Raw genomic sequence first — 11658 nt, 5'->3', positions numbered from 1 at the left:
CTTAACACGCTGAACGTTTTGATTTCAAACTAGCATAATTTGCAGATTGCACAAATATTTGAAAAATTATGTGAATAAAGCAAAATTTGTGTAAAATTTCAATAAGGGCGTAAAATTAAAAAAAACGCCTAAGTAAAAGTAAAAGCATGAAGCAATGATTTTAATTTCATAAATTGCAAAAATTTGAAAATTCTTATTCATTTTCAAAGGACTGAAAAATCGCAAAAATTGTGTAAAATCTAGATAGATAGTAAAAGCAGGAATATCCTTAACGAGCTAAACGTTTTTGATACCAAGATACACAAAATTGCCGAACGTGTGATTGAGTTTTTACGAATCAAAATAACGTACAGAAGTATAAATAAAGAATAAGAACGTGAAACAGGATCACTATAGTGCGAATGCTTACAAAGAATTTACAAATAAACAAATTACATAAAATAATACCAGAATATTAGTCATGTATTTACTAACACTTGTATCCTTCTTTTCCAGAGTCTTCATAAAGATATTGACAATAGCAAACTGACAATAGGCCAGGATACTAAGATTTAGAAGTTTTTATTATGATTCTAACAGTACATTTTACTCGTTTACTGAATAATCAACACTTCAGTCACGTGCTTCACGCGTGTGCCGCTAGCTGTTGGATCAATAACGCCGCTAAACGTCTCATTTGGACGGTCAGACGCTGCGCACCTCTGAATCTGGTGTATTTTGGTGCTGTGTTTGGACAGGTTAAGGCTGTTAGCGCCCTTACAGACCATGTTTTTGTTACATCAGAAACAGTGTGCATTGTCTGCATCGACTTTAGAAAAATACAGACACAGCTTGGACCTTTTTACTTGCGGCCGCTCTGCCAGTGGCGTGCATTTTCATCTGTCAGCGGAGTATGTGGTGAGAGCGCGTGAGGAGGCCCTCCTCGGTGCATCCCGAAAAGCAGTAAAGAAAGTGCGCTCCGTGTTCGCGCTGTTATGTTTTTAGGCATTTTGGCTAAAAATGTATTAGTCTGATAAAAGATGTTAAGGCTTCACTATGGCATCCTTACATTTCGCTGTCATGTTAATGCGAAGCGCCCCCTGGTGGACTTTTTTGATGTTATTTTAAAGGCCTCGTGCAGTGGCAAATTTTTTTTTTAAATTTAGAAAGTCAATGGAACTTGGAAAACGAGTCTGATAAAAAATATTCACTTAAAATGATCCAGCGCGATTTTATTGATCATTTTATGGTCGTGCACAGCTTTAAATATGGGCGATAGGTGGTGATGGGCGGGGGCTGCTCGTGACGTCACCTCAGGGATCCCAGAGTGTAAACAACAATGGCGGACGGTTTGAGAAGCGACGTAGACCACGATTTAGCGGATATTTCTTTGGATGAAGGTGATGAGCCTTCATCAAACACGGGAATTTTAACGACACAGGGTTCGGAGGGTGTACAGCCCTACCAGTTTGAACTGGAGGTTTCCTCATCTGAGGATACAGGGGCTTCGGATGACGATGGTGAAAGCTCATACAGCGATGGCGGGGAGAAGACGATCAAACTTGACTATTTAGAGGAAGTAAAAGTGTAACAAGGTTTCCGTAGGTGAACCTGCGGAAGGATCATTACCGGAAAAGGAAAGGCGCCGCCGCTGCCGCGGAGCGTCCTTTGACGTCCTCCTCCAGGGCCAAGGCGGACGGAGGGTCGAGACGAGGGTCTGCTGCTGCTGCGGCGACGGGTGGGCTCGCTTCCCCGCCGCCCTCTTGGCCTCCCTCTCCCGCGCGCAACCAACCCCCGCGCGGGTCCTCTTTCCAGACGGCCGGCGGGGTCCTCCTGCGCCCCGCGCGGAGGCCACCCCTGCCGGCCTCATGGCCCCGGGAGGGAATAAAAACCCTTCGTGTGGGCTTGGCTGCCGGCGACAAACGACTGTCCGGTGAACCCACGGCGCCCCCCATGCCCGGCCCGGGGCCTCGGAACCGAAAACCCCCCTCAGCGCGGCGTGGTGGCCTCACCCTGGCTGTCCGGTGCGCACCCGCCAGGTGCCTGTACACCCCCTGCATTCCTCCTCCGGAGGGCCGGGGAGGGCTCAAAGCCTCCCCCTGACCGGGGAGCGCCCCTCTCCTTTATTGAAACGGTAAATTCATGAAGGGAGACCCCCTTCTTCGGCACATTACTGCACCCAAATACCACACTCCTATTCACCATTATCCCGTTCGAATCCCCAAATCCACGGCAGTCCAAATTCTATTAAGTAATTCCATGCCCAGAAAGTCATCACAACACTAGCGGATCTAGCTGTATGTTCCTGTACTGACGTCACACGACCTATGACCTACTTATCGGTGGCTGCCCAAAATCTGAGCGACCGCGCTATCTTTGAACGCTTGAAGAGAGTGCACGGGGCCGCGGGTGACAAAATAATTATACGGGGGTTCATTTGTGACCTAAATACTAATGTTTTATTGCAGTTTAAGAAAAATCACGATTTTCACCGCACGAGGCCTTTAACAAACTGATTAAGGGAAAGAGAAGACCGGTAATCGTTAGTGAGTTGAAATATCACAATAGTTCCCCGTACCGATATTTAGTCCCACACACAAATGCTGCACACATGTGATACAAAAGCACCTGTAGGATACTCACACAAACCACACTCTGACTTAGTAATTTCCAAATTTGGAATAGTCCGGCTGCATGTGAGGAGCGAGCAATGACCACCCAGGATTGTGGGGTTGAAAAAAGGAAAAATTCAGACAAAACACCTGTGTATCACCCACTTCACCCTTGGGTGTTCTATAGGTGTTCACTTCGACTCGTCGCCACAGCATGAAAAAAGTGTCCATGGACGCTTTTACTCTATGGAATCACCAACAGTCTACGCTCACACAAGTCCCATCCCTGTCCTGTATCCACTCATAAAGGCAGTTGTGACTCAAACTTTAGTCTAAGATTCACAACACAAAGCAGTCGCACTTATGAACTCCTGAAATTATGCACAATCAAGAGTAGAAGTATATCTGAAAGACAGATTTGCTCTTACCATGGTGTTCCATATATCCTGAATCCCTTAATGGTCACATCTGAGTCCTGCAGGTATACACAGTTTGTGAGAAGTGACTGAACATCGTCAAAGTCCTCTGGCTTAAGTTTGGAGACCGAAGGGAATCTGTAATAATCCTGCTTGATTAGCTCCGCCATGAAGTCCTTATCGAAAGTCAGCTCATGGTTACCCGCAATCACCACCTTAAACTCATACGGTAGGCCACCTAGAAAAGAAAAAAACAACAATCATCAGGTGAGTCAGGATGGTAAAAATAAAATACTCAATTTGTCTTTCTTCGATACCAACGTCCTAATATGGGAGATCTGAGAAAAGTTTGGTAACAAAAAGTTTATTTTACCATTTCATCATTGAGTTGTATTGTATTAATCAAAATAGTAGGGTTATAGATGTTTTTTTCATTTTAAAAAACATTCCCAGTAGTGTTTTAATTATGATTATGAAGTTTTTAACCAAAATTCCACAACTTAAATGTCTTAAAAAGTCATTTTTCATGTTGATCTGAAGCTTCTGTCTCCAAATCTCCTCTGAGGGGGCGTGGCTTTTGGAGCTGAGCTGAGCCGCCCCACCCCTGATCCCCCCCCCTGTCTGATTATTATAGCTCTGTGACTAGCTAGTGTAAATCTTCATAAAAATGTCCAGCCGTATGGTTCTGATCCAGATGTCAGTTGGACGAGGAAGTGAAGATCTTCATGGACAGAACTTCCTCCAAAATCCTGATTCTTTCTCCTTCCAGTTCACCAAAGACTCTTTTAGCTAATTCTCCAATGTTTATTGACTGTGATCAATACATTCAATCATTGGTTTCTCAGAGTTCTTGATAAAATAATCAAAGCTAACATCAAAATGCTCTTTCATTGATTTACAATCCTTTCCAACTGCAGTCAAATGAGCCGCCGTTCACATTTCCGTGGTCACATCAAGAAGCTCCGTGGAGTCTGGTGGAGATTTTCCAGCGTTCTCAGTCCTGCTACCGTAAGTATTGGATGAAACTCACACCAAAAATCCAGTGATGCTGATTTGACCACAGAAATGTGAACGGCGGCTCATTTGACTGCAGTCAATGTGAAGATACCATCTTCTCTTCTCCAGAACCTGAACTAGACACTAGGAACAGATGAGGGTTTAGTGCATGTGCAGCAGAGCTGTTGATGGAAAGAAGATCATTCATTCAAACAGAGTCTGTCCAAGACAGTTTGATTGATTTAAAAGGAGAAACACTCAGAAATGTAAAAACTAAAAGATTTCCAATTACATTTGTTCTCTTTCAGAAGAAAAATGCCACTCAGACATGTTAAAAACAAAAAAAAAAACTGGATTTTCATCAGAGGGGGACTTTCACCTAAAGCTGTATTTATATAGGAATAGCTTCTTTACAAATTGTCTGATTTATCAGTTTCTTTGGTTAAAGACCCACACCAATGTAAATTATCTTTTTGTGTTTTTAACATGTTCTTGTAGCAACTTTCCTCATTGCAGAGGACTCATATAAAACAATTTATGATTAAAACCACATTTCTGAGTATTTCTATATTCAAATCCTGTTGGATCAGAAAACCAGATGCTTGAAAATGTGGACTAATGACTCAACTACTGAAATGGGCGTCCTGAAGTCTGTTCTCCCCCTACACACACTCTGGCCCACTCACGCTTAGGTGTGAGACATAATGAGCATTCAACACTCGTGCTACAAGAAATTGCAACGACCCCTGGCTGCAGCCTGCAGAATTAATTCAACCATTTTTATTTTGTATTTGTTATTGCTTTAAAACTGTTTGAAGGTGTCAACAAAATGTTTACATAAGCATATTTAAAATAAACTTCAGGCATTAAAACATTCGGCTAAAAAATTATTTCAAACTATTTCAAACATAAATGTAAACTAAACGGATAATTTTACTATTAAAAAAAAATGCAAAAATGTTTGGTTTGGGTTTAGAAATGTGTGCTATCTCGTTGTATTTATGTCAAGGCAAACTGACATTTATTTTTTACTGGTTTAACTTCCAATTGCAAATTAGAAAATCAAATGCATCTATTTTTTTCCATTTTCCCTTGACTTTATAATGTGTAAAAAAAAAAAACAAAAAAAAAAAAAAAAACATTTTTTTTTTTACCGAAAGGTGCGCGGTCAAAAAGATTAATTCTGTTAAATTTAGCTCATATTTTTTTTAATTGTCATTCTCCCCACAACAATTAAAAATACACATATCTATTTCACAATTTGTATGCTCTAAAAAAAAGAAAAACATGAAAAACTAAAACTGTTGGACTGTTGAAAATAAATACTTGCTCTAAGTGTTATTTTAATGAGAAATATAAATAAACTATTATTTTTTATCAACTCTCTTTGGCTCTCTGTCTTTTTTTCTCCGCAAGCTGTGCGTGCGGAGGAGTGCACGCACAGTGGTTGGGTGGGGATTGCGCTGAGCGGTCCGTCACATGGAGCACATCATGAACCGAGTATGAAAGGATTTGTGATCATTTCAGTATTATGTATAATTGTTTATTTGTATTGAATCCTTTTTGTTAGTAGGAAAACAGACAGTTTGATGTAAGGAGCAAAAAGAAAACATACTTAAATACCTTTATTCATTGTACTGAGAAAATAAATAAATAAATTAAAAATAGAAATCATGACTTTTAAACTGTGAATCGAATTGCATTGTGGCTTGACTGAATTGTTTCTTACCTAGAATTAAAAGAAATAAAACACTGGGTTAAAACAATAAGCTAAAGTGTTAACGAACTGTATAAAATAGTTAAGCTTTATATCAGTATTTGCTTCGCATTTCTCCAACATTCATTCATTCATTTTCTTGACCGCTATGTCCCTTCTGGGGTCGCGGGGGTGCCGGAGCCTATCCCGGCTACTGAAGGGCGAAGGCGGGGTTCACCCTGGACAGGTCGTCAGGCTGTCGCAGGGCATTTCTCCAACAAAGTCTCTAAATGTATATTATCTAAGACAGTTATGACGTCTGACAGGACTCATCTGAGATGTCTGACTGTGGGTTTGTACTTTGAGAATTATTATAAGTGAGTAGTAATACTTCAGGACGAATAAATAAAACTGAGCTTACTAAAATGAACAACCTATGCTGCACAGGAAAAAAACAACAGTGACTATGGCTGAAGAAACAAGCAATAGAAAATAAGTCTAAAGTTAGTAGATTTTGAGATTCTTTTTTCAGTCCGGGCTCTAAAATCTGGCTCAGTAATGTGCTGTGAATACAAAAGAAAAAAATCTTATAGCTTTAAAGAGAAAACTTTAACTCAGCTGGTTTGCATTAACAAAAAATAAAAAAAATACTTCTTTGTTTGCCAATTAATGTGATTAGAGAGAGAAAAGTTTCTGGCAGGTTTGAATCAACAGCCGGTTCATTCCTGTGTGGAGTTTGCTTATTCTCTCTGTACATGCGTGGGTTTTACTCTTTTTGTTTTAATTAGCTCAAGAGAAACCCAATATTATTTGAACAAAAGGAATATTTTTCACATGTGCTATTTTAAGCTATAGAAGGGAGAGATTTGTTTTTATTTAGTCAAAAATCTCTTGTGATGTATTGTTTGACAGTGCCAGTTCTTTATAACTTTTCTATGATTTTCTGCTGTGTGCTGGTATGCAAGACTTTACTACTGTAAAACGGTCTCGTTCAATTTGAGTTTCACTTCATGCCATATTTCTCCATCATAATTTGCTGTAACAACACAGAGTTCAATCATTTCTTTTCTTCATGTTCCTCTTGAGCTGCGTTCTCACCGAACGCGATTCCTGCATCAGGGGCGTCCGGTTTCAATGGTAGGTCATGAGTGTCAGGCATGGCCGTTTAGCAGCAGGAACTCAGGTTTGTTTTTTTTTCTCTTCAGATTAATGTGGGACAGCAAGTCGTCAAACTGAGTCACACAAAGACAGAAGTACTGCTGAAAGCGGCCGTCGTTATAAAACCAATGTTATGCATTTTCTGGACACTGGCAGCTACATGCTAACGTAAATGACTGGCAACTACTGATGACATCATCAAGCGATAGTAACTTCCAAATTTAAATACACTATTTTTTCATAACTCTCTGCTTGGAGGGATAAATGTAGTGGTAGGAAGAAACCGTAAGGATAGAGAAACAATTCAGATTCAGCCTAATAAAAGATGCTGCTGAGCTTCTTCTTCCACTCATCCGGGAGCGGGTCTCGGGCGCAGCAGTCTAAGCATGAGATGCTCAGTCTTCCCTCTTCCCAGCCACTTCCTCCAGCTCCTCTGGGGGGACACCGAGGCGTTCCCAGGCCAGCCGAGAGACATGGGCCGAATCCAAATTCTTCCCTCCCCCTTCATTTAGCCCTCCAAACATAGAGCTATGAAAAAATAGTGTTTCATATTTTAGACGTCACCAATAATCACCGGTCCGCTAGCATTAGCGAGGAGCTGCCAATATATAAAATATTGGAAAATAAACAGAGAAGTGCATACATAATCACTGTGAATCAGCTGAGGCTGCAGTAGAAAAAGGCGACTACGGCCCAATCTCACTTCCTCTTCACTTATCCCTCCAAACGGAGAGTTTTGAAAAAATAGTGTCTCGTATTTCACATGTCACTTTCGTTCAGTTACGTCAACAATAATCGCCGGTCCGCTAGCGTTAGCGTGGAGCTTCCAGTGGTCAAATAAACAACAGCGTTTTTATAACTTTAAAAAGGTCACGCTACAACAATAAGTCATTACTTACATTTAAATGTTAACCTCTGTGCTTCAGAGCACATCCACGTGAAGAAAATAACTTCTCAGCGTGACATGGTTTACCATCGCGATGGAGGACTTTATATCCCTCCGCTTGGAGGGTGAAATTTAAAAAATAAATTTCCCTGACACGATTTGCACTTAAACTGCCGATTCAAATGGAGGGGAAGGGAGAAGGGATGAATTTGGATTGGGCCGTAGTGTCTCCAGCGTGTCCTGGGTCTTCGAAAGGGTCTCCACCCAATGGGACATACCCATAAAACCTCTCCAGGGTGTCCAGGAGGCATCCGGACCAGATGCCCAAGCCACCTCAACTGGCTCCTCTTCTGGTGACAGAGCTTCTCACCCTATCTCAAAGGGAGCCCCCAGCCACCCTTCTGAGAAAACTCATTTTAGCTGCTTGTAGTCTGGATCTTGCTCTTTCAGTCATGACCCAGGAGCTACTTTTTTTTTTTTTTATTTAATTGTTGTTGTTTTTTTAATAAACAAAGTTAATTGTTAGTGTTTGTATTATTCTAAACTTTGATTCTGATATTTTTACTTCAACTGCAAATGAATATCCGTTATTGGCCGTCTTGATAACTAATTATCTGTATTGGCCCTGAAAAAACATATTGATCAATCTCTATTCTACGTCCTCCGTCCAATGAAGCTAAAAACATTTGAAAGTAGCTCCTCCCACACATAGTGGGAGCATCAGGTTTATGAACACATTTTTGGACAAGCTGTAAATCCAGAGAGGTAGCGGAAGCAAATTCAACACATGAAGCGCGTTTGGTGTGACCCCAATATGAAGTTGTGTGTTTTTTCTGTTCTATTGTGACATTTAGAACTGTGCTCTCTATTGTACCAACTGAATAAGGCAAAAAAAAAACTGACATAATGAATTCAAACTAAAATGCGGCCGGCGTCTCTGTCAAACAGGAAGCATCTCATCCCTTCAACTAATGGACCAGAAAAAGAATAGTCCAGAGCCATCAGAGTCCAGAGATAAAAACTGCAAATACACAACCATGTATTCACACAAATCTCACACACAGCACAGAGCCAGAGGCAGAGGGCAAAGGTTGACTGATTAAGGCTGTTGGGTTAAACGATATGAACTGGACACTTTAGTCCAGCAGCAGAAGGGTCAACAGAGGAAGTTTTTGTGAGGTTTAGTTACTCACAGTTCAGCCCTACGCCAGCCAAGTGCGTCAGCTGAGTGTGAGCCTGAAAGCGCTGAATGGTGGTGGATGTTAGGGTTGCACAGATGCTTACCTAGCCAGTCATTGAACTTCTTGACTTCAGATGGCAAGCCCAGCTCAGTGAAGTCCCCCATGTGTAGCAGCACATCGCCGTATGGCATTTGGATGCCGTCGGTGCGCGAATGTGTGTCTGAAACACACACAAACCTGGTGTGTCCCGCTGGCTTGGGAGTGTCATAAGGAATGGGGTCCACCCTGAGCAAAGAGAGAGGTAGACGTTGCAAAATCAGAACAGGAATAACATTTTTAAAATTTCTGAAACATCCTAGCAAACAAAAGTAGCTAATCGTGGCAGCCCTGCAGTACTTGTTGCAGTGCTCACTCCTGGAACTGTCTTGGTGGCGGCTGCTGTTTTAGAATGTGGACCTAAGGGTTTGCTTCAACTACAGTAGCATCACGTTTCAGAGCAGAAGTTTGGGTCGTACTGCTGTCAGTTAGACAAGCTTTTTCTCAGTGCGTGTTGGACTCCAGCAGCGATGCCCTTTGTCATCAGTTCCATTCAGAATTTCTATGAACAGAATCTGAAATCGAAGCCGAAGAGTTTGATTTAACAACTGCAGGATTTCATTGCTGTATTTTACAGATGATGTTCTGTTAAATTCATGAAACCAGGACCTTTAATGTACACTGAGGTGATTTTTACTCAGGTGTGAAGAGTCTGGAATAAGAATTAGCGCCTCCAAGTCTAATGATTCTTGATTGGATAAAGGTGGTTTTCACTCTCCAGCTTTGTGGAGAGCTCCTGCCCCAGGTGGAGGAGTTTAGGTATCTTGGGAAGTATGCAGAGTGAGACTGAAGGGCAAATAGGTGCAGCAGTTGCAGCAATGCAGCCGCTTTATTGATCTGTTGGAAAAAAAAAAAAGCAGAGACAAAAGGAAATCTGGAAATCTCTGGATTTACGGTCGGTCAGTCTTCATCTCTACTCTCACTTCTGGACATGAACTCTGATTCTGACTAAAAGGGTAAGATCCCGGATGAAACGAGCTTCTTCCACAGGGTGACCGGGCGCTCCTCTGGAGATGGGGTAAGGAGCTCAGTCACCCGTGAGGAGTTCAGAGGGAAGTCACTGCTGTGGCCTCCCCGGGGAGGTGTTTGGGTCATGTCCCACGAGGAGAAGGTTCTGAGGACAACCCAGAACATAGTCGGGGGACTATGTCTCTCTGCTGACCACAAACCGGCACCAGATAGGCAGAGGACAGACAGACTTTTTGAAAACTAATTTTTGAGTCTTAATTACAAGGTTTTCCACCTTAAAAGCATCAGCTATCATGGTTAGCCTGCAGTTTAAAGCATGCAGACTTTTTGTATTATTATAAAGTGTTCAGTACCGACTGAGAGGCATGGAATGGATGCCAATTCAAGTCCAACAAAGAAGTAAGGACAAAGCCATAAGCCAGATTACTTCACTGGTAGAAGCTAAATTTGTCGTTCCATAAGCAACAAACCGTTCAGCAAAATTCATTTAAAAATAAGAAACATTACCATAAGCTCTCTGGTTGATTTGTGCTCTCAAGGTTTTTCTTCTGGCTGCCGAAGATTGGCTTAGCAGATACTAAATTATGCATAAAGATTCAGTCTTTTCAATCAAAAAACAAAAAAAACTCAGTGACAAGTCTGTTTAAAAATGCTCTTTTCATTCAGCCTTTGTTTGTTGTAGGCATGTATTAATAAAAGGGGATAAGCCAGGAGTTTTTCTGAAAGGAAGGAGGTGAAAGCAAAAAATTATCTCGTCTGTAATTGAAGTCTACAACCCTCCAGCACTCTGCCAGAAGACAATTATTTCATTAGAGAGGATGCCACTCAGTTGACAAAATCAGATGCATAATCAACCCAAGAATCTCAAACCTGACACACAAACATAGCGTGTTTGAGCATTAATACAGAAGACGAAATCTAAAGGTTCCAGAGAAAAAACATGTATTAACAAAAAGATAATCTAAGAGTAACAATGCCTTTCTCTTTGAAAAGAATGATCCACACGGAGATGGTTTATTTCTATCTAGTAAAATCTAAAGATTTCTAAATTAATTTATGAAGTCAAAAGCTCAACAAGTGCGTGAAATGTATCAACTGGTAGAAAATGTCATATTTCAAGACAATAAGTCAAGGCCAAGGGGCCGGATTCGGCCCTCCGGGTAATCATATTTGGCCATTTTATTTTGTTTTATTGTTATTAACGGCCCAATGATAGCTTGCGCTTATATCTAACTTGAATAATTTTGACAAAACATTTTTATAGAGGAAAATATTGAAAGTTATTTAAGGTTTAAGTTTATTTATTCTGGAATAATATTTTGTTTTAGTCTGTTCAATTAATGTTTGGCCTTGACTTAAAGTGCGTTTTGGAGTTTGGCCCCTTGTGTAATTGAGTTTGACACCCCTGATATAGACAAACCTTGTACACAACAAACATCTCGCGTCACGTACTGCAAAGATGGTGTAAACTGCGATAAATGATCACTTTGAATGTTTACATACACAGAGGAACCATGTCTCTAAAAAGCCCCAGTGCATACTACCTACATTGTTCTTTATTGTTCACTATATTAGCTTTGCCCAGTACTACCAGAACAGCTTTACGAGTCCAGCAGCAAATTCACTTCAAGTCAAAACTAGAGGTAGGCGATAAAATGTTAACAATAAT

At 41.0% G+C, this 11658-nt stretch overlaps 1 protein-coding gene across 3 annotated transcripts in view; it reads right to left on the bottom strand.

Moving 5' to 3' along the window:
- Positions 1-11658, bottom strand: part of LOC112138912 (metallophosphoesterase MPPED2) — an 83045-nt gene that overhangs the window by 41974 nt on the left and 29413 nt on the right. For all 3 annotated transcript variants that reach the window (XM_024261572.2, XM_024261573.2, XM_024261574.2), the window contains exons 3-4: positions 9028-9209; positions 3020-3245 (exon numbers count right to left, since the gene is read on the bottom strand). In XM_024261572.2, the coding sequence (XP_024117340.1) occupies positions 3020-3245; positions 9028-9209 (408 nt within the window). The remainder of the gene's footprint in view (positions 1-3019; positions 3246-9027; positions 9210-11658) is intronic.

This window comes from Oryzias melastigma, unplaced genomic scaffold, assembly GCF_002922805.2.
Source record: "Oryzias melastigma strain HK-1 unplaced genomic scaffold, ASM292280v2 sc00267, whole genome shotgun sequence".
In the NCBI taxonomy this organism is placed as follows: Eukaryota; Metazoa; Chordata; class Actinopteri; order Beloniformes; family Adrianichthyidae; genus Oryzias; species Oryzias melastigma.
Note: the sequence above shows the minus strand (reverse complement) of the source record. Positions and strands in the feature narration are given on the sequence as shown.